Source organism: Scyliorhinus canicula, chromosome 5 (assembly GCF_902713615.1).
Source record: "Scyliorhinus canicula chromosome 5, sScyCan1.1, whole genome shotgun sequence".
Classification (NCBI taxonomy): domain Eukaryota; kingdom Metazoa; phylum Chordata; class Chondrichthyes; order Carcharhiniformes; family Scyliorhinidae; genus Scyliorhinus; species Scyliorhinus canicula.
Genome location: NC_052150.1, coordinates 205,006,231 through 205,029,455, shown reverse-complemented (window position 1 = coordinate 205,029,455; position 23,225 = coordinate 205,006,231). Strand labels below are relative to the sequence as shown.

Below are 23,225 nucleotides of genomic sequence, written 5' to 3'. Positions count from 1 at the left end.
GTTACAAGTGAGAAATTCTGATAAAGAACACAATGATTATATTTGCATGATTATGTATCCTAACTTAATAAAATAAATGTAATTTGCTTAAGTAAACAATTCTTTTAAATTGTTATGGGCGACACGTGGTGCAGTGGTTAGCACTGGGACTGCGACGCTGAGGACCTGGGTTTGATTCCCGGCCCTGGGTCACTGTCCGGGTGGAGTTGGCACATTATCCCCATGTCTGCGTGGGTTTCAACCCCTCAACCCAAAGATGTACAGGTTAGGTGGCTTGGCCACGCTAAATTGCCCCTTAATTGGCAAAAATAATTGGGTATTCTAAATTTTTAAAAAAAATTGTTGCAGTATTCCTTTATCCGAATAAAGGAGCAATTTTTCTTAGATCTAAAACTGAATGCTCTTTGTGCCCAGGAAGTGCATTTGAACTCTCTGATCAAACGGTTACTTTGGAATCACTCCAGTACAGCCTATTGGAATACATTTCTTTGTTACAATAAAATCAAACATTTTAAGAAACATCCATATATGCAGGGCCCTATTATTTAATTTTTGAGTTGATGGGAAGCAATTTTGGGTTAACAGGAATCAGATCAGTATTTAATCCTCATAAAGGCCAGGAGGTACAAAAACCACACCAGTAGTGTATTGTGCGCCTCAGCCATATAACAGCAAAATATCATGGATACTGGAAACCGGAAATAACAACAGAAAAGGCTGGAAATTGATGACAGGTCAAGCAGCATCTGTGGTGAGAGAAACAAGAGTTGACATTTCAGGTCTGGGACCCATAACAGAACTGGGGAAAGTTAGAAATGCATTAGGAGGGCAGCACGGTGGCCTAGTGGTTAGCACAACCGCCTCACGGCGCTGAGGTCCCAGGTTCGATCCCGGCTCTGGGTCACTGTCCGTGTGGAGTTTGCACATTCTCCCCGTGTCTGCGTGGGTTTCGCCCCCACAACCCAAAAATGTGCAGAGTAGGTGGATTGGCCACGCTAAATTGCCCCTTAATTGGAAAAAATAATTGGGTAATCTAAATTTTAAAAAAAAGAAATGCATTAGGTTCTGAGGAAGTAAATATAATAATATAATCTTTATTATTGTCACAAGTAGGCTTACATTAACACTGCAACAAAGTTACTGTGAAAAGCCCCGAGTCACCACATTCTGGCGCCTGCTGGAGTACACGGAGGGAGAATTCAGAATGTCTAATTCACTTAACAAGGATGTCTTTCGGGACTTGTGGGAGGAAACCCATGCAGACACAGGGAAAACATGCAGGCTCGCAAAGACAGTGACCCAAGCCGGGAATCGAACCTGGGACCCTGGCGCTGTGAAGCAACAGTGCCACTCACTCTGCTACAATGCTGTCCTAAAGGGTGTGGGGAGGGGAAGGAACAAAAGCAAAGGTCAATAAATAGGGTGGAGGGCAGGAGATATTCAATGGTAAAATGTTTCATATTTAAGGACAAAAGGAGAGGTGGAGAAATAAAAGATGCGCCCAGAGGAGCTGCCAATGGCAGGATTCTGAATAGCTGCCATCAGAAATCAGAGAAAAGGCCTTACGGATTTAACATTCAGCTCAATAATAAAATTAAATACTACAAAAGTTGGAAATTTTAAATAAAAACAAAATGCTGGAAAAACTTAGCAGGTCTGGCAGAACCTGTGCAAATGCAAACAAATTTAAGGTTTTGAGTCCAATATGACTCTTCTTTGGAACTGTTCAGTTCAACAATTTTAGATTGTAACCTCCACCTCCATTTCTTTTCATTTTTCTTTGTTGGTTTGTTTTTTGTTCAGTGTTTCCCTCCGATTTCTTTTCCTTTTGGATAATAGCCGGTCCACCACTCTATCACGTTCTTTGTTCCCACTCTCCTCACTTACACTTGCGCAATAATTACTGCATTCCTAACCTTTCTCAGTTCTGAGGAAAGGTCACAGACCAAAACCACTAACTTTGTTTCTCTCTCCACAGATGGTGCCAGGCCTGGAGTATGCCCAACATTTTTTGTTTTTACTGCTTGTGTTCTGAGTGAAGTACATTAATGGATAATCATAATGGGCAGTGTAAATCAGGTCCGATAGCGGTACCTCACACCTCCCACACTGATCTGAGATCAGTACTGAAAGTGTAACAGAAGCCAAATGGATTTATTTTGGTGTCAAGTATTTTAAAAACATCAGCAGTCCTGAAAATAAATGATTATTGGATATTGGGAGAGTCAACAGATATTGGCTCTTACCTAAAGCTTTAAGCAGTTCTTCTCTTACAGCAGATGTAAATTTTCGGATCAGGCACAGAGTTGTTACGACAGCAAATAACAGATTGTATGAGAGTACAATGTAAAAATTGCCGAGCCAGTTGAACCTTCCGAAGTCTCCAAGTAGGTCAAATCTGGTTATTCCTGTTAAAAACAAATATTTCCAAGAAAAGGAGAAACATCAAGGAGAGTCTGTCCACACAATATACGTAATAATTAACATATTGGCAGATTCCTCGATACTAATATGCATTTCTATGTATCAGACGCAAGTCTCACACCACGAGCATTGCATGTAACACTTAACCTGCAGTCAAATATAATTTAATGTGAAGGCTGAAAATAGCCATATACATCATTTACAAAGGAATGCATAACGAACTCATGATGTCACAAATATGGATTGCTATCTAAGAAGTTAAATTGTACAAGGTATAATACAATGTTTTCTCTCCAGTCTTCTGCTGAAGATGCAGAGGTTAAAATTTGACTTGGGAGGTAGAAAAGGAATCACTTTGACTGCATGCTATACAAACCTCAGCTGACAGGATATCGAGCTGAATGTTAAACTGGTGGCTATACCGTTTTGAGACACTATCAAAGATGAATTTCAATCACTGGCCTATCACTTCCCCAAGATTCAACACATTTTTGATCCCTCATTAAACTTTACTTCAGCAGGCTTATTGAACATACAAGCCATCACAGCCAAATCCAATTCTGCCTTCATCTACTTTCCCCACATAGCCAACTTCCAGCAAGAGCAACTAGCAAGTATTGAGGCGTTGGAACGTGGATGATTTTCCTCCCATCCAGAGGGACATTGATGTCAATTGTGGTACCCCAATTACTGCACTGACTGAAATTAGAAAATAATAATCTTTATTATTGTACTAGTAGGCTTACATTAACACTACAATGAAGTTGCTGTGAAAATCCCCTTGTGAAAAATGAAATGAAATGAAAATTGCTTATTGTCACAAGTAGGCTTCAAATGACGTTACTGTGAAAAGCCCCTAGTCGCCACATTCCAGCACCTGTTCAGGGAGGCTCGTACGGGAATTGAACTGCGCTGCTGGCCTGCCTTAGTTTGCTTTAAAAGCTAGCTATTTAGCCTGTGCTAAACCAGCCCCTAGTCGACACACTCCGGCACCTGTTCGGGTACACTGAGGGAGAATTCAGAATGTCCAATTCACCTAACAAGCACGTCTTTCGGGACTTGTAATAATAATAATAACTTATTGCCACAAGTAGGCTTCAATGAAGTTACTGTGAAAAGCCCCTAGTTGCCAAATTCCGGGGCCTGTTCGGGGAGGCCGGTACGGGAATTGAACCCGCGCTGCTGGCCTTGTTCTGCGTTACAAGCCAGTTTGTGGGAGCAAACTGGAGCATCCAAAGGAAACCACGCAAACATGGGGAGAACGTGCAGACTCCGCGCAGACAGTGACCCAAGTTGGGAATCAAACCCGGGTCCCTGGCGTACACTGTGAAGCAACAGTGCTAACCTTCATGAGGATTTTGATGAAGTACCATATAAAAGGCTTAAGCAAAACTGAAACATATGGGTTTAAAAGAGCAGAGGCAGCATGAATATGAAGTTGATTGAGGCAGAAAGCAGCGAACAGTTGTTTTTCAGACAGGAGGAATTGTAGACAGTAGTGTCCCTCGGCGGTTGGTAGAAGTACAACTGCTCTTTTTGCAGCAAGAACACAACAATTAAAAGTACGCCAAAAAGCTGCTCAAGCCCCTTCTCCTTTTAATAAGATCATGGCTGGACTCAGATATGAACTCCACTTTCTTATCTTCGCCCCATTTTCTTCGAGTTCCTCCGTGCTCAAAAATGTATTCATCTTGGTCTTGAATGCTAAGCATCCATGGCCCACTGGAGTAGATAAAGCCAAAGATTCACCACCCTTCAGGAAATAAATTACTCATCTCATCAGTCCTAAGTGGCTGACACCTTATACTGATGCTATGACTCCCACTTCTACACTTTCCAGTTGAGGAAACAACCTCTTGGCATCTACTCCATCAATCCCTGTAACATTTTATATGTTTCATTGGATCACCTCTCATTCCTCTGAACTCCAGAGAAGGTAGCCTATTCCACTCTATCTTTTATTACAAGATTCAATCTGGTGAATGTTCAATGTACCCCCTGAAGGGCAAGAATATCCTTTCTTAGGTTAGGAGACCAAAACTGCCCACAGTACCCTAGGAGTGGTCTCACCAAAGCCATGGCAAATTGCAGTAAGGCTTCCTTACTCTTAAACTCCAAACTCCCTGGAAATAAAGGCTGAAATAGTGTTTGTCTACCTAATTGCTCAGTTCCTACATGTTAAATTTCTGTGATCCACGCAGAAAGATATCCAATATCCTTCTGACGTTTTCTCTTTTCCCTTACTTCTTTATTCTTGTTTTTCGATTCTTCTGAGCAAAGTACATAACCTCGCACTTCCCCAACTTATACACCAACTGGCAACTTCTTGCCAAGCACCTTTGTGACCATTCCAAGCTTTGTATCACCAGAAAACCTAGAAGCATTATAGTTGGTTTCCTCATCCAAGTCACTGATATGGCACAGCTGTACAGTGGTTAGCCCTGTTGGTTCACAGCACCAGGAACCTGGGTTTGATTCCCAGCTTGGGTCACTGTCTGTGAGGAGTCTGCACGTTCTCCCAGTGTCTGCGTGGGTTTCCTCCGGCTGCTCCAGTTTCCTTCATCAGTCCAAAGATGAGCTTGTTAGAATTGGACATTCTGAATTCTTCCTCAGTGTCCATGAGTAGGCACTAGTGTGGCCACTAGGGGATTTTCACAGTAACTTCATTGCAGTGTTAATGCAAGCCTACGTGTGACACGAACAAAGATTATTATATGGATTGTAAATAACTGAGACCCAACCCTCTTTGGACCCCACTAGATACATCCTGCCATCCTGAAAATTACATATTTATTCCTACACGCTGTTTTCCATTGGTTAATTAATCCTCAATCCATGCTCATAAAATTCCCATAACCACAAAATATTCTATTGTGGAACAACCTTCACCTGAGGAAGGAGCTGTGCTCTGAAAGCTAGTGATTCGAAACAAACCTGTTGGACTTTAACCTGGTGTTCTAAGACTTCTTACTGTGCTCACCCCAGTCCAACGCCGGCATCTCCACATCATGGCAACCCCTTGAATGGCATGCTATGAAATACTTTCCAAAATCCAAATGGGCCACATCCACTGGTTCTTTATTAGCCCACTAGTTCCATCCTGAAAAAACAAAGTGTGCGATTCTCTGGCCTCCTGTGCTATGTTTTTCGGCGGCAGGAGGCGCTTCGCCATTAGCCAGCGGTGGAATCTTCTAGTTCTGCCACTGCCAATGGGATTTCCCATTGGATCCACCCCACGCTGCTGGGAATCTGACGCACCGTTGCTGGGATCGGAAGAACCCGCTAGTGTGAACAGCCAGAAGATCTCACCCTTAAAGTTTGTCAAAATATCTTTTCCCCTTCATAAATCCATGCTGATTCTGCTTGTATATTTGCAGCCAGGACTTGGGAATTATTTAAAAGTTTACAGTCGACATGACGACTGGAAAAGTAGACAACATCGAGGATAATAATAGACTTCAAGACTGTGGGAGGAAAGTGGAGCAACCCCACACAGATATGAGGAGACACATGGCAGACATAAATTATCATACAGAAGTATGAAGCTCAGGCACTGATAAGAAGTATGGCGAGGGGCAACAACGACGAGATACAACAATTCCAAAGAGGGTGCAAGAGAAATCTAGGGTTGCACATACACAAATCTTCAAAGGTGGCTGGATAAATTGAGAAGACAGTGAAGAAAAGCATACAGGAACCCTCTGTGAAAGGTTAGACCAATATCCAGTGCAGTTCAGGAGTATAAGAGGTCATCTTATTGAAACATAAGATCCTGAGGGGGATTGACAGTGTGGATGCTAACATGATGTTTCCCCTTGTGGCAGAGACTAGCCCGAGGGGGCACAGTTTAATAATAAGGGGTCTCCCATTTAAGACAGAGATGAGGAAAAGGGGTCTCCCATTTAAGACAGAGATGAGGAAAAATACTCTCTCTAAAGGGTTGAGAGTCTGTGGAATTCTTTACCCCAGAGAGAGCTGGAGGCGGGCTATTGAATATTTTTAAGACAGGGCCAGATAGATTATTGACTGAAAATGAAAGTTGCCATAATCCCGAGGATGATAGGCTGCTCTCTTTTGAGAGAGAGCTGGCTGGTGGTGATTTAACTGAGGCATAATCTCAACGGGTACGGAAATTGAATCTGCACTGTTGGCAATGCATCATGAAGCAGCCGTCAAGCCAACTGAGCTAAATGCGCCCCTTTATGCAGTCAAAGACCTAGCAGCACAAGTAGGCCACTCTCCCCATAGACTCTGCTCTGCCATTCAATGAGAACATGATTTATCTGATTTAAAGGCGGCATGGTGGCACAGTAGATGCACTGCTGCCTCACAGTGCCAGGGTCACGGGTTAAATTCCAGCCTTAGGTGACTGTGTGGAGTTTGCACTTTTGCCCCATGTCTGCATGGGCTTCCTCCAGGTGCTCTGGTTTCCTCCCACAGTCCAAAGTGTGCAGGTTAGCTGGATTGGCCATGCTAAATTGTCCCTTAGTGTCCAAGGATGTTCTGGCTGGGTGGGGTTACCGGGATAGGGTAGGGGAGTGGGCAGAAGTAGGGTACTCTTTCAGAGTGTCAATGTAGATTCGATGGACTGAATGGCCTCCTTCTGCACTGTAGGAATTCTGGGATTTTATGACTATGAATCCTCAACCCCACTGTCCCACCTTATCCCCATAACCCTAGATTCCCTTACTGATTAAATATCTGTATCTTAGCCTTGAACATACTTAACGAGCTAGCCTCTACAGCTCTCTGCGGTAAACAATTCAACAGATTAATTACCCTCAGAGAAGAAATTCCTGCTCATCTCTTAAATGGACACCTCCTTACTCTGAGATTTATGCCCTCTGATCATAGACTCTCCCATTAGTGGATTAAATCCTCTCAACATTTACCCTGTTAAGCCCCGAGAATCCTATATGTCTCAATTAGGTTGCCTCTATTCTTTTAAACTTCAATGAGTTAAAGTTTACTTAATCTCTTTCCATATGAAAATCCCTCCATACCTGGGATCACCTTAGTGAACCATCTCTTGTCTGCCTTCAATGGTGGTATAATCTTTCCTTAGATAAGGGAACAAAAATGTTCACAGTATTCCAGGTGTGGTCTAACTAGTGCCTTGTATAGTTTTAGCACGACTTGCCTATTTTTATGCTCCATTCCCTTTGAAATAAAGGCCAACCTTCCATTTGTTTTCCCAGTTACCTGCTGAACTTGAATGCTAGCTTTTTGTGATTTATGCATGAAGGGCCCCAGATTCCTCCACACTGCCGTTTTCTGCAGTCTTTCTCCATTTAAATAATATTCAGTTCCTTTATTCTTCCTACCAAAGTGCAGAACTTCAAATTTTCCTACATTATTTTTGCCCACTCGCCTAGCCTGTATATAACCCTCTGTAGACTCTGTTATCCTCTCAACTTGCCTTCCCACCTATTTTTGTTCGATCTGCAAGCTTGGCAATAGTGCATCAACTTCCCTGCTTGATTAGATTATGCATTTCTAAATGTGGTGCTATTTCATCATTTATAATGGAATCTAACATTTTCCCAATAACAGGAGTTAAGCTAACTGGCCCATAGTTTCTTGTTTTTTGTCTCTCCTTTTCTGAATAAAGGTAGTTTTCCAATCCTCTGGCACTTCTCCAGAATTTAAGGATTCTTGGAAAGTTACTACCAGTGCATCCACTATCTCTGTAGTTACTTCCTTTAATATTTTGTGATGCAACCCATCAGGTCCAGGGGAACTATCGGCCTTTAGCCCCATTACTTTTGCCCGAATGATTGTTATTATATTTATGTCTTCCCCCCCGCCCCCTCCTTCAGTCCCTTGATTATTTATTTTTGGAATGTTATTAGCATCTTCCATTATGAAGACTGAGGCAAAGTATTTGTTTAATTCCTCTGCCATTTCCTGGCTCCCCTTCATTATTTCCAGTCTCATTCGCTTTGGCCTCTCTTCCTTTTTATGCATTTAAAGAAGCTCTTACTGTCAATTTTTATATTACTTGCTAGCTTACCCTCATAGTTTATCTTCATCCTCTTTTTTTTTTTGGTTATCTTGTCAGTTTTTAAAACGTTCCCAATCCTCTGATTTACCACTAATCTTTGCCACATTATATGTTTTTTCTTTCAGTTTAATACTATCCTTGACTTTCTTGGTTAACCATGGTTAATTTACCCCCTTCCTGGAATCCCTCTTCCTCAGTGGGATACATATTTAAAGTTATCGAAGTGTCTGCAAGACACTCAATGATGGAAAAGCTTGCAAAAATTCCTCACAAAACATTCTGAAAATCATTCAGATGCAGCTAACATGTCTGAAAGTTTACACAGTCCCATTAAGCAACAAAGGGGCTTGATTCGATAAGTGTATCTGTATAAATAAAATAGCTTCAGCAGGACAGGGTAGATATATGTTTCCACTAGTGCTACTTATCATAGTTTAGCTATCCTACAATACCAAAGGGTTAGGGTGGTCACAAATGGAGAGAGGAAAAGGCTTAATAAAAGCATTTTAACGTTATGTTTAAGGAAGAGAAGTGGGTTTAATGGAATAGAGAGATTAAATGACACAAAGATGTAATAGAACAAAAGACAAAGTGGTAATGGTTGTGATAACAAAACAAAGCATTTGTCCAGAGTGATTGTGACGACAAGAACATGAACAGCCTTGCCATAAAGTTGAAACCGATATACACCATGGACACAGTCCATCATCTCCCAAGACGGACAGATACCAAAATCAGAAACGTGCAAAAGAAAAACAAAGGTAAGAACGGCACATGACCAAAAAACCAGAATCAAAACTCTGCTCTCCAATTCTACCGTTTAATTCTGAAGAGGAGTCATGTTCAATGCGAAACGTTAACTGTTTTGCTCTTTACAGATGCTGCCAGGCCTGCTGAGCATTTCCAGCAATTTGATCCAGCCTCAAGTCAACAGATTTTTTTTTTTTTTTGCTGGTGCATCAAATTTCCCGTCTCGCCCATGACAGTTCCAGCAGTGTGTGGGACCGGAAACTCCTGGCCTAGGTTTTCATTTCAGATTTCCAACATCGACAATACCTGTGACCATGATGCTTTGTTGTGCAGGTTATTGAACAGGTAAAGTACATGATTGAAAGTGAAATGTCAGTTTTCTGGCACCCCATCAAACACGTCGACTAAGAAGAAACGCTATTTTTAATAAGTGGTTTCAGTGTAGCTGCTGCTGGGACTTGAACTCAATGCAAATTTCTGAAGTAAATGCTTAAATACAGCACCAAAAGATCAAGACAAACAAATATTTCAGAGCAGTGATGAGTGAAGAATGTCCATTTTGTTTGACAAGTGTATACCTGGATGATTACATTTCAGCCGGAGAAAGCTTACCCATTTGTGACAAATGTAGGAAATTTTTAATGCATTATATATTTGCTGCAGTAATGTTATTAAAAGAAAGTGGGTTAAATTATCCAGATTATATGTCTGTCAAAGCTGTGATTAAGGGTCTATGAGATAGGCAGGCTGTGATGTCACTCATGGGAGGGACTGGGTCTGTTTTTAGTTACGTTTTCAGTCCTGCCCTGTGTCTGTTTTTAGTTTCATTTTAGGGTTCTGCTCTGAGTTCTGAGGAAAGGTGTTGTGTTTCTCAGAATGATTCCTGAAAGCTTCTCTCCAAGGACTTGGTGAATAAATCTATAAATGAGCCACTAGCTGCTAACTTTATTAATAAGTGAAATTTAACCTGTGTGCTGATTTTTCATAGAATTTACAGTGCAGAAGGAAGCCATTCGGCCCATCGAGTCTGCACCGGCTCTTGGAAAGAGCACCCTACACAAGCCCATAACCCAGTAACCCCACCTAACACAAAGGGCAATTTGGATCCCAAGGGCAAATTAGCCTTTGCATCAAGAGCTAACAGAGGCAGTTTCAGGTCAAACCGCAAATAACCTGTTATGAAAACTGCTCATATTTTCCCACTTGCAACAAATTCCACCACAGCAGCTGAGACCATTCACAACATTCTTTAAAAAAAAAAGTAAACTACCCCATTTAATAATAATATCTATTGGTGTTCCTAATGCCAATTCTTCTTTTAAAAATTCCAGGATCCGTATCCAGATCCGCATCTTGACAATAAACAAATCTTCCTTGGCACATACCCTATGTATCAAATTTCATATAACGTTTCCAGTCAGACTAACAAATCGGGGAGAAAACATTACTTCCGTCCACCTTCACTGGTAATAATAATCACTCCTGCTGTAATGAACCAGTAGTCTAATAAGCAATTTTAAATCCAGATGTCAAAATAAAATGAGAAGCACTAAAAGGAAACGTTCTGAAGATCTTACATTTGAAAATATTACTGAACCCAAGCGGCAAATATTAAATTAATTAATTAAAAGGGATACTCTTCAAAGCTCAAGTAACTATACAATTTGGGGGGGGGGGGGGGGGGGATCTACTGAAAGACTTAAGCAAATGCTTTATTTGAAAAAACGAATTCTTAGTGTATAGCAGCAGTTGGCAGAGACAAAGAATGGAGGTGAAAGTTGAAAAGAAGGCCATCAAGTGCTACAAACTGGAGATCACATGGTTGTAAGGTGAAGGAAAATGTTTCAATAGAACAATGCATGATTTCTGATCAAACACATATCTTTTCATGGCATCTTGGAAAGTGATATCTAAGATAATAATGAATTATGGCAGCAGAGGAATTTTAAGGCGCTAGAAAAAAAAAGGAATTACACGACATGATGTTCAAACCTTTGCTCTAACAAGAGGGAGTGGAGTGTTTGGACGGGGAGAAGTGGGGGGGCATCTTTCTGACATTTGCCCCAACTATTAAATATACAAAGTGGTTAAAAACACTTTCATTTTTAATGAAAGCATTCATTGCATTTAATCCACTATTGCATGGCACAATAGATGTACAACAGCAGAATAAATGTTTTTATATAAAGGCTAACAAAAGAAACTGTTGCAGCTGTAGAATTTTGCAGTTGAATGAAAAGGGCCATTAAAATAAATCAGTGTTTGATATACATCTGCTGTACATAACATGTTGCTTCTTCGAAGACAGATTTACTCAATAAAAGAAAAATATTTTTTGGAAATATTTGATTAATTCCACAATCTGATGCTCCCAGTTGGCAAGACATGCTTGACGAGAGCATGGATCAGAAATAAGGCTGTAACAGTGTATCCATGATTTCCCTCCCTATCATGCTTCTCATGAGCATAACTCCCTGCTGGGAGTGCAGCCCTCATTTCCTAATTATATCAGTCAAGAAGATGCCACTAGAGAAGTAAATGGGAAAATTTGATAAGCCGAAAGGCCGTAAAACAAACACATGGGGCTCCAATATACTTTGATGAGTTCAGTGGAAGATAATAAAAATGAATTTACAAATAAAAGACTAAATGTCAAGAAAAGCCCTGCCATGTCATTTCTGTTACTAATTACTACATTACAGAGATTCTGGATGGCAATCTGAATGCTGCTCCAGTGCAATGAATCATGAATATAACATGAATCCACTAAAAAGGAAATCTAATGAGGGTTCCGTTTGGTATTTGAACATAAAAATAGCAACTTGTCTGTTTTCCAACGTACAGCATCATTTTGATGGTGACATCCATCTCATTCTTTTCTGGGTGTACATGCAAAACAAATTTGCGCAGTCACTATTGGTGTTCTGTACATGTACTTAGCCCTTGGTTGAAAAGCTTGAACTTACCATGGTGACCACTATAATTGGAATAATTAAGACAACAATAATTAGGCAAGATACCTTTCTTGTAAATTGTATTTATTAATGTCTGTTTCTTCCTCAATTTAGGCAATTCAAGCATTCATAAAAACACTACCCTAATTCAAAGTCAAACTTTACCTGAGGGTTATATTGGTAAAGTATAGTTATTAGAAATTATATTTTAAGTAAATTAGCCACTGATCTTCTCTACAACAAAATGATTCAATACACAATACAAGCTACAGAACTAACACAAAAATGCAGAGATTGCTCTGCCAGGCTGAGCTAAGATCCAGGTACACAACAAAAATCCAACTTTGTAAGGAATAGTACAAGTGTGCAACTGTATGAAACTTATCAATAAATTTAAGATTTCAATCGGGGAATAACTATCTTTGTGCTTAATCTCCTTTTTACCGATATTGAAGCCTGATACCTTCAATCAGGATTTAGAAAATGCTAAGGTGATATTACAAGCACTGCGTAAGCTAAGTGAATAAAGATGCTTACATGTGGTCCAGTCAGGAAGTATTCATTTGACCACGCATTCAATTGCTGGAAAAAATTCTGTTCTTGTGCCATTTGGCAAAATGCTTCATTATTAGAACTTCCAAAGCAGCACAACCAATGAAATAGCTTGGTTAGTGGTCAGAAGGACCCGCCCTGTCAGATCATTCATGGAGTCTCAGCACCACTGTTCACTATCCTTGAGGTGGCTTTGGTGGGAAAGAGACCATTGCCCACTTCACACTGGAATATGCCTTTGCAAAGAAGCTCTGGAAAGAGATTCTGTGATTTTTTTTTTGAGATTCACATCAAACTTCTCTGTTCCACAGACTGTTCCCAAGGACACATACCAAGACACAGGTCAGCTGCTGCTGGAGGTCCACTCACTTTGGTCTGCCCGAAACCTGTTGGTCTTCCAGTGTAAAAGCTGTCCAAAACCACCACAATGATGCAGGCTGGCACAGGCCGGGGATCAGGATGTATGAACATTAAAAATAGAACACATAATAGACCATATGGCCAACTGAGCCTACTCCGCTATTCAACAGGAGTATGGCTGATCTTGAACTCGCACTCCACTTTCCCATTCCTCGATTCCTTGAGACAGCAAAAATCAGAATATATATCAGCCTAAAATATATTCGGTGGTGGAACATCTGGAATAATAAGACCATAAGACATAGGAGCAGAATTAGGCCACTCGGCCCATCGAGTCTGCTCTGTCATTCAATCATGGCCTGATATTTTTTCTCATCCCCATTCTCCTGCCTTCTCCCCATAACCCCTGATCTCCTTATTGATCAAGAACCTATCTATCTCTGTTTTAAAGACACTCATTGATTTGGCCTCCACAGCCTTCTGTGGCAAAGAATTCCACAGATTCACCATCCTCCGGCTGAAGAAATTCCTCATCTGTTTTGAAGGATTGTCCCTTTAGTCTGAGATTGTGTCACTGGTTCTAGTTTTTCCCTACAAGTGGAAAATCCTCTCCACGTCCACTCCATCAGCCCTCCTGTAAATTTCAATAAGATCCCCCCTCATCCTGCTAAACTCCAATGAGTACAGACCCAGAGTCCTCAACCGTTCCTTTGAGCAAATAGAATTCTCATCTCTGTCCTAAATAATTGGCCGTCATCCTCCGACTATGTACTGTATTTTTGAGCCCCAAGCCAGTGGAAATACCCTCTTGTGAGTGTATCCTGCCAAGCCCTTTCAGAATCATCTGTTTCAACGCGGTCACCATACATTCTTCTAAAGTCGAGAGAGTATAGACCCAATTTACTCAACAGTCTCATCCTGGGAAGCAATATTATTGAGGCTTGCTGTACTGCTTCCAAAGTATGACATTCCATATTTAAGGAGACCAAATCATCGTACAGTCTCACCAAAGCCTCATATAATTGGAGTGTAACTTCCTCATTCTTGTATTCTCATCCCTGTGCAATAAAGGCCATGTAGAGAGGGCTTTAAACTAAATAGTGGTGGGGAGAGTTCACATGAGAGGAGATGTGGAAAGTTCAAGAGAACGAACAAGGCAATATCAGGGCAATGATAACCAGGGTGTGACAGGAAGGGACAGAACATGAAAACATAAAATTGCACCAGTAAATATGGTCAGAGCTGGAAAAAGTTGAAAAAAGACAGCATTAAGTGCCCTTTTTTTTTGAAGGCACACGGCATTTGGAACAAGATGGATGAATTGAACGCACAAATAGAAATAAATGAGCATGATAAGATTACAGAAACATAATTGCAAAGTGACCGTGGCTGGGACATGAATATTCAAGAATATTTGACATTTTGAAAGGACAGGAAGAAATGAAAAGGAGATGGAGCAGGTCTGATAATCAAGGATGAGATCAATAGAGTAGTGAGGAATGATCTTGGTTTGGAGGATATAAACGTAAAATTGGTTTGAATAGCGATAAGAAATAGCAAAGGAAAGAGGTCACTGGAGGGAGTGCTTTACAGACCCCAATACAGTAGCTACACAATATGTTCTGGATCAACCAAGGTCCAGGCTATTTTAGACTTGGTAAGGTAACTGTAAAGTCACCCGAGTAATGAAACAGGGTTAATATATGATCTCATAGTAAACGATACTCCAGGTAATAATGAACTTAAAATTATAGAATTTCAAGTTTGAGGTTGAGAAGGTTGCATCTGAAACGCACGTCTGAAGCTTAAATAAAGGATTAAACAAGGATATGAATACAGAGTTAGCCAGCGTGAAATGGGAAAAGTGGTTAAAAGATAAGATGGTAGCAAAGCACTGGCAGGCACTCATGGAGATATTGCTGAAGGCTTGCATTCTCGGGTCTTAAAAGAAACGGCTGCAGAGATTCTGGATGCATTGGTCTGAATCTTCCAAAATTCCCCAGATTCTTGAACGGTCCCAGCAAATTAAGAAAACTGCTATTCCAAAAAGGATGGAGACAGAAAGCAGGAACTAATGTTAGGTTGGTCTAACATCTATCATTGAGAGAATGTTGGAACCCATCATTAAGGAGGTAGGAGCAGGACATTTAGAAAATCATAATATGATCAAGTAGAGTCAATGGGGACTTGTGAATGGAAAAACATGTTTGACAAATTTATTAAAGTTCTTTTGAGGATGTAACTATCAAGGTGAATAGAGGGGAAGCAATAGATGCATTGTATCTGGAATTCCAAAAGACATTTGATAAGGTGTCACGGAACAGATCACTCCACAAGATAAGAGCTTACGGTTTGGGGGATAATACATAGAACATAACTAGGAGGAGATGGCAATTCAGCTCCTTGAGCCTGCTCTGCTATTCAATACGATCATGGCTGATCTCATCTCCACCTTTCTGCCTACACCCTTTATCCACCTACTAATTCAAAACCAATCTATCTCCTCCTTAAATTTGTTTAGTTTTCCGGCATCCACTGCACTCTAGGGTAGAGAATTCCACAGATTCACGATCCTTTGAGTGAAGTAATTCCTTCTGATTTCTGTTTTAAATCTGTCAATTTAGCCAAAAACTACAAGTAAAATGCATTAACATGGATAGAGGACCAACAACGTTTTCAAATTGGCAAACAATAACGTGTGGTGTGCTACAGAAATCAGTGCTAAGGCTTCAACTATTTATGATCTAAATTAATGACTTGGATGAAATTGTATTGTAGCTGAATTTGATGATACAAAGTTAGGTAGAAAAATAAGTACCGAGGAGGATACAAAGAATCTGTAAAGAGATAGATAGACACGTTAATAATAGCGTTTGTGTGGGGTGGGAGCATCCCACAGAGGAGGAGGAATATGATGGGCCTGACCATTCCGAACCTCCTACTCTACCACTGGACAGCTATCGTAAAACGAGTACAGGGACGGATCAAAGAGCCGGGAGTGGAATGGATAAATCAGAGAACTACTGTACGGGGACATCCCTCCAAGCTCACTCGATGGACCCACCCCCATTCCCCCCCAGCCAAGTATTCAAGAAGCCTCGTGGTGGTGGCCACGCTGAGAACATGGAATCAACTCTGGCACCACTTTGATGTGGTTGCAATCTCCACCATGGCAACCATCTGCAAGAACCATAGATTTACCCTGGCGACAATGGACGCCTCCATTAAAAAGGTGGAGACAGGATGAAGGAGTGCCAACGGTAGGGGATCAAAACATAGACAACAGAGTAGCAAACGTGGGGGAAATAACAGACAAGCTCCAGCTCCTAAAAGGGAACAAGCTCCAAAATATGCAAAAAAGAATAAGGAACTTCCTCTGCAAGAAGACAGCAAAGTTCCCCGAGCTAACAGGGCAGTCCCTACTGGACAGACTTCTAACCTCAGCTGGGGACGGTAGCTGCACTGACATGTATGGATGTCTACTGGAGGAGGTACGTTTACCGCTGTATGAGACACGGGAGGAAGAGCTAGGTATAGAGATAGGGCAAGGACACTGCACCAAAGCACTGCACAGAACGAACTCTGCCTCCTCATGCTCAGGACTGAGCCTAACGCAGCTGAAGGGGAGGCCCGGCCAACCACACCCACATGTTCTGGTCCTGTTCCAGACTTGTCGGGTGCTGGACCGTCTTTTTCAAGGCAATGTCCAAGGTTGTGAGGGGTGAGGGTGTAGACACGCCCACTAGTGGTGGTCTTCGGGATATCGGAACAGCCAGAACTCTTTATGGGGAGAGGGGCGAACACCCGAGCCGTTTGACTCCTTGATCACCTGCCACAGACTCCTGCTCAGCTGGAGATTAGCAGTGCCATCCAACGCCACAGACTGGCTGTCCAATTTACCAGAATTCCGTAAATTGTAAAAATAAAATTCTTCATTTTAGGATCAGAGGGAAGCTTCCAAAAGACATGGAAGCAATTCACCAAATGGCAAGGGAGCACATGTGTGCGATCACACCAACAGCACCAAGGTACATCCAGGTAGCGCCAAACGCACCCCTGATATGTTTTAACACCAGGAGGCAACATGTATAAAATTAATACAGCAGCATTGTGGTAACTGATCACTGGGGACCCCAAGTTAGGGGCTCTGCATCTGTACATATGCTACCCTTGCAGGCATACCTGTTTATGCTCTTATTTTTTCTTCTCGTATATCCATTCTGTAGATTACTCTTCATTATTGTGGATGCTCCTTACAATGATATTATAAGTACAAAACCAACTAAAAAAAATTTTAAATTAAAAATATGGGCAGCACGGTTGCACATTGGTTAGCACAATTGCTTCACAGCTCCAGGGTCCCAGGCTTGGGTCACTGTGCAGGGTCTGCATGTTCTCCCTGTGTCTGTGTGGGTTTCCTCCGGGTGATCCGGTTTCCTCCCACAGTCCAAAGATGTGCAGGTTAGGTAGATTGGCCATGATAAATTGCCCTTTTAGTGTCTAAAAGGTTAGGTGGGGTTACTGGATTATGGGGATAGGGTGGAGGCTCAGGTAGGATGCTCTTTCCAAGAGCCGGTGCAGACCCAATAGACCGAATGACCTACTGCACTGTAAATTCTATGATTCTACACAAGAAATCTATAGATAATTGGACTCCCAAAGAAAACATATTGAGAAAGCTATCACAATTTTACAATGATGTGGAGATGCCGGCGTTGGACTGGGGTGAGCACAGTAAGAAGTCTTACAACACCAGGTTAAAGTCCAACATGTTTGTTTCAAACACTAGCTTTCGGAGCACTGCTCCTTCCTCAGGTGAATGGAGAGGTATGTTCCAGAAACATATATACAGACAAATTCAAAGATGCCAGACAATGCTTAGAATGCGAGCATTTGCAGGTAATTGAATCTTTACAGATGCAGAGATAGGGGTAACCCCAGATTAGAGAGGTGTGAATTGTCTCAAGCCAGGACAGTTGGTAGGATTTCGCCAGCACAGGCCAGATGGTGGGGGATGAATGTAATGCAACATGAATCCCAGGTCCCAGTTGAGGCTGTACTCATGTGTGCGGAACTTGGCTATAGGTTTCTGCTCGGTGATTCTGCATTGTCACGCGTCCTAAAGGCCGCCTTGGAGAACGCTTACCCGTAGATCAGAGGCTGAATGCCCTTGACTGATATACGTCACAGGTTCCCTTTGCTTCCCTGAAGGGCACCAGTGAAACCCATTGGATTTGATGCCACTGACCCACAGGTTTATTGTGTTCAATTACACCAATTGCCGCAGATGAATCTGAACTCAGCACAGTGGGGGGTTAGACCAGATCATAACGACAACACTGCTGTTGTGCCTTTGGCAGAGTCTTCAACCGGATTTACTCAACGATAATCTGAAAATATATGTTCAGTACAATGCCTGGCTTTAAAACAAATCCTGGAAGGCATCTAATCATTAATAGTCCAATTGGGATTTATTTTCTTTCCTGCACTTTTCTTGATTCTGTTCTGGAAGGGTTACAGTATGGTTTTCTGGCACAACTTTTTAGTTTCTAATCTTTTATTCTTGACTTACTCTTCTCCCTCCATCACAGCAGATACCTATACCTTTGTTTAATCATAGCAATCACTCTACTGTCTCTTTTAAAATTGTGCCCGTCACACCTGGTGTTTTCATTTGTCTGAAGCAACCAGAGTCAACTTTAATTATTGTTCCTAACTTCTGAAATCAGCCATTATATTTGTTGAATGCATTCAACTTCTGAAAAGTTAATCAAAAAGAAGCATCAACTGCTTTCTTATTGTGGCCCCACCCCAGCAGCCCCTCCTCCTGGTTCCTTGCTGAAACTGCCTCTCGTAACTTTTGGCTTTGTTCCAAAATTGTGTTCTTTGTTTAACGAAAAAAACGCCAGTTCCAACATTTTGGATATGGTAGTATAATGATTATGCTGTTGGACTACTAAACCTGTGGTCGAAATGAATAATCCAGAGAATGCAAGTTGAAATCCAACCGTGGCAGATTGTGAAGCTACATTCAGGTTGTAAAGCACTGGGACCTCCAGAATCTCACCAGCCATGCATAATTTTTTCAATGGCTTTTTCTCCCAAGGTGTCAATCTTTCTTTCCTTCTCATTTGAAAGTCATTCATGTTCATTGTAGCCCTGAAAAGGTGATGTCTCATACTTTGTCGCTATCCATTCACTGGTAATTTCTAATGTCACAGATGCTGATCTTGACTCTCAAGTTAAAAATTTATAGCCTAATACACATTATAATTTATCGGCACTCATCATTCACTCGTTATCTTGCTACCCAATTCTCAAGTGTTGAATGAGCAATAATGTGCTCCATTCATCATCCAACCCCATCTAGGCTTTTAGTGGCATTCATAAGGCTCATTCACACTGCGTAGATTGCCTGCGCACAACCTTCAGCCTCTTGGTGTAACAGATGGATCATAGCATCTTGGCCTCTTTCATGTCTTTGAAAAGGGGTAAAATTGTTTCTTCTATTCTTTAGGCCAACTTTTTTCCAGTATTTTGGGGATCAAACAACATTTTACTTTAGTTGGTGCCATCCTCACCCCTCTTGTTCTTGGTCCATGCCATCTGATGTGAAAATACAACAAATCTCTCCTCTTGCTAAGGCTACATCCAAGAACTCTTTATTTCCACAAAACCTATCTTATTTACAACAACTGATCATTGAACTGAAGTCTATGAAGGACTTGAATACTACCTGCCATATCTGACGAGGCTCCTCCTGCACTCCTTTTGCATTACCAGTTACAAGAAAAGATGATGTGGGCAGCACAAGTGGACAGCACTGTGGCTTCAGTTCGATTCCCCGCTGGTTCACTGTCTGTGCAGAGTCTGCACGTTCTCCCAGTGTCTGCGTGGGTTTCCTCCAGGTGCTCTGGTTTCCTCCCACAGTCCAAAGGCATGCAGGTTAGGTGGATTGGCCATGCTAAATTGCCCTTAGTGTCCAAAAAGGTTAGATGGGGTTATTGAGTTACAGGGATAGGGTGGATCGGTGCAGACTCGATGGGCCGAATGGCCTCCTTCTGCACTGTATATTCTATGACAGAGGAACCACCCTCCTTTGCAACCAATTTTTAACCATTTCATAAATTCTACTACAGTGGAACTCCAAAGAATCAAATCATATTACATGCACAGCCACATACCTACATCCCAGTGTTTTGAAATCAAGACTCATCTCTTCTAATTCATCACCCACCCAAGACCTTAATGTTATGCAACTCTTCAGCTTTCTTAGTCGCTCCTCCCTGATGCACTCATAACATTCTAAAACCTCAAATGCTACATCAGCTAGTTACTACTTGCTGATTTACCTCCTCTTCTTCTCCTTCTTTTAACCTAAATTGTTCCTTCACCTCAGGTTCTCAATTTAAAATACAGCTTCACTTTGCCCAGCATTCTAAACTACACCCAAGCCTGGAATGTTTCCAACCTTCAGCAACTGTTCTACGTATTGTGTAGCAGTCTATGATTCTGCTAAATACATTTATTTATTTTCAGCTACTTAGCACCACTCAGCATAACTTGCAAAATGATGAATTTTGATATTTTCCGAAGCACTGCATGAGTCACTGTACTCTAATACATACCATTAATCCTGTTTGGACAGCTGTGTCTGTGCATTTGTTAGCAGAATTTTAAATTGATCAATCGCTTCTTTTTTTCTTCTCTTCTATTCTTTTTATAAATCCCTACAGTAAACGATTCAGGAATCTCATTCTTTAACTGAAAGAGGTGGCAGATTTTTGCCAACGTTCTGGCTTCTTAGTCACAGCATGTGCTGCGATACACTCACTTCACATGCAAATTACATTTAATAAACATTCAGCCGTGTTAGGTTAGCTGTTGGACAATAACAGTTTGGTCTAATGGAGGTTGTTAATGTCAAGTTTTGATCACAAGGGAAAATGATTACAAAACTCTTTATGGAAATTTTGACAAAAAGAGCTCATCGTTGAAACATGATATGCAAACAAAAGAATTTTCTGAAACTATAATGATGTTCCTTCACTCTTGTGGATAAAAATCTTGGAACTCCATTCCTAACAGCACTAGGCATAGTGCAGTGCTTCAAGAAAGTAGCTCATCTTCTCAAGAGCAATTAGGAATGGGCAACATTGACATCCCATAAAATAATGAAAAATAAACAGCAGAAATTAGTCTTGTACAGGTCGTTAAAAGTAGTGAGCTAGCAGATCCATTGTGACATGCCTCCTTAACAAACTGAGAAATGTTGGTAGTCTTGAGATTCACAGTGGACTACCGCTCCGATAGCTTCATCAAAATTATCACTAATGTCTCGCATCTTTAATTCTTGGTTCTCCCAAATTCACTACGAGGGTACACTGACATGAGCCAGAACTACATCTGCCAAGGGTGAACTTGTTTGGATCACCATTTCATGTACTGTGAATTGGAAAGGATTGGGGAAGGTTTTGGGCAAGAAATGGGAGGGTTCGAGATGGGTGGAGCAAGAGGTGGGGAAAATCGGAATTCAGACTTCAATACACCCACTTTTGGTTTTAATGGAGGCAGGATAGAAGACAACACACTCCAGTGAGGAGGGTTAGTACATAATGAGGCTGCATGCCTGATTTGTATTCACCATTCGATATTTAATGAGTCAGCTAAACCAAGGCGAGGGACAGCTGGTATCACAAGGTAGATGCCTTTCTACTCCAACCGACAAGTTAAACCTCCTCTGATATTACAGCTTGGATTTGACTGCAAATAAAGTAAAACTGGTAAAAGATTCAGCCTGCCAGTTAGGCAGAATTACTCATTATTCATTTTGCCATACAACAATAGAATTTGTATTTTAGCATGTCCATGATAATTTGTCTTAAAGTGCAAAATGTCCATCACATCATTATTGAATATACTATATTGTATATTCTATATTCTATATTGTACTGATACTTTTAATGCAGGTATTGCTGGCAAGGCTAGCATTCATCATCCCTCCGTAACTACTTTGAGAAGGTGATAGTGAGCCCCTTTTTTCTGAACGACTGTTGTCTGCATGGTGTATGTGATGCCACAGTGCTGTTAGGTAGGGAAGTTCCAGATTATGACCCAGTGACGACGAATGAACGGCGAAATAGTTTCAATTCACAGTGGTACATGACTTAAGATGGGAACTTGTTGCTGCTCTTATATGCCTCCTGTTCTTGTTCTTCCAGGTGGTAGAGTTCATGTTCTTGGAAGGTACTGCTGGCGAATTGTTGCAGTGCACCTTCTAGATGGTACACATAATAATAATAATAATAATTGCTTATTGTCACAATTAGGCTTCACTGAAGTTACTGTGAAAAGCCCCTAGTCGCCACATTCCGCCGCCTGTTCGGGGAGGCCGGTATGGGAATTGAACCCACGCTGCTGGTCTTGTTCTGCATTACAAGCCAGCTGTATAGCCCACTGTGCTAGACCAGCCCCTAACATGGCAGCAAGTGTGCCAGTGGTGGAAGGGGTGAACTTGGAGGATGGGGTGCCATTTGACAGGGCTGCTTTGTCCTGGAAGGTGCTGAACTTCTTGAGTGTTGTTGAAGCAGCACTTATCCAAGCAAGTGGAGGGTACTCAATTGCACTCTGGCTTTCCCCTTGTAGACAATGGACAGGCTTTGGGGAGTCAAGTTGTAAAGTATTCACTCAGAATCATCTTTTTTGGTGATCACTAATGAATATGATTGTCTACCTAAGAAATTCTGTGTTATTGGTCCTGGGTTCTGTGAGTTCTTGCATGGCTGATGAGCCCAGTCCTTGAGCTGCATCTTCAATCGCAAACTTGGTAGGTGTTTCCGGGGGGTGGGATTGGTCCTTGCACTCTAGATCACTCGTGTTCCTTTCTCAGACTCCTTCTCAGGGCCTCCTCTTGCCATTGGGTATTCTCGAATAATTGTGTACCTTCAATCAGGAGATCTCTTCTGAGCAATGGTCTCCCAGGCGTCGACATCGATGCTGCATTTCTTGAGGTTGTCTTCGAGGTGTCTTTGAAGCACTTCCTCTTGATCAGAGGCCTTCCTTGAGCTGAACAAAGGTTTGCTTTGGCAGTCGGACTCTGACATCCTAAGCATATGGCCAGCCCAGTGGAGTTGGTTTTGGATGATCACTGCCTCGATGGTGGTGTCTTATCTCCTTCAAGG

The 23,225-nt window shown here is 41.6% G+C and overlaps 1 protein-coding gene across 4 annotated transcripts in view; it reads right to left on the bottom strand.

Moving 5' to 3' along the window:
* The window catches only part of lmbr1 (limb development membrane protein 1), a 211,626-nt gene that overhangs the window by 8,515 nt on the left and 179,886 nt on the right, over positions 1-23,225 (bottom strand). For all 4 annotated transcript variants that reach the window (XM_038798384.1, XM_038798387.1, XM_038798385.1 and 1 more), the window contains one exon: positions 2,247-2,408. In XM_038798384.1, the coding sequence (XP_038654312.1) occupies positions 2,247-2,408 (162 nt within the window). The remainder of the gene's footprint in view (positions 1-2,246; positions 2,409-23,225) is intronic.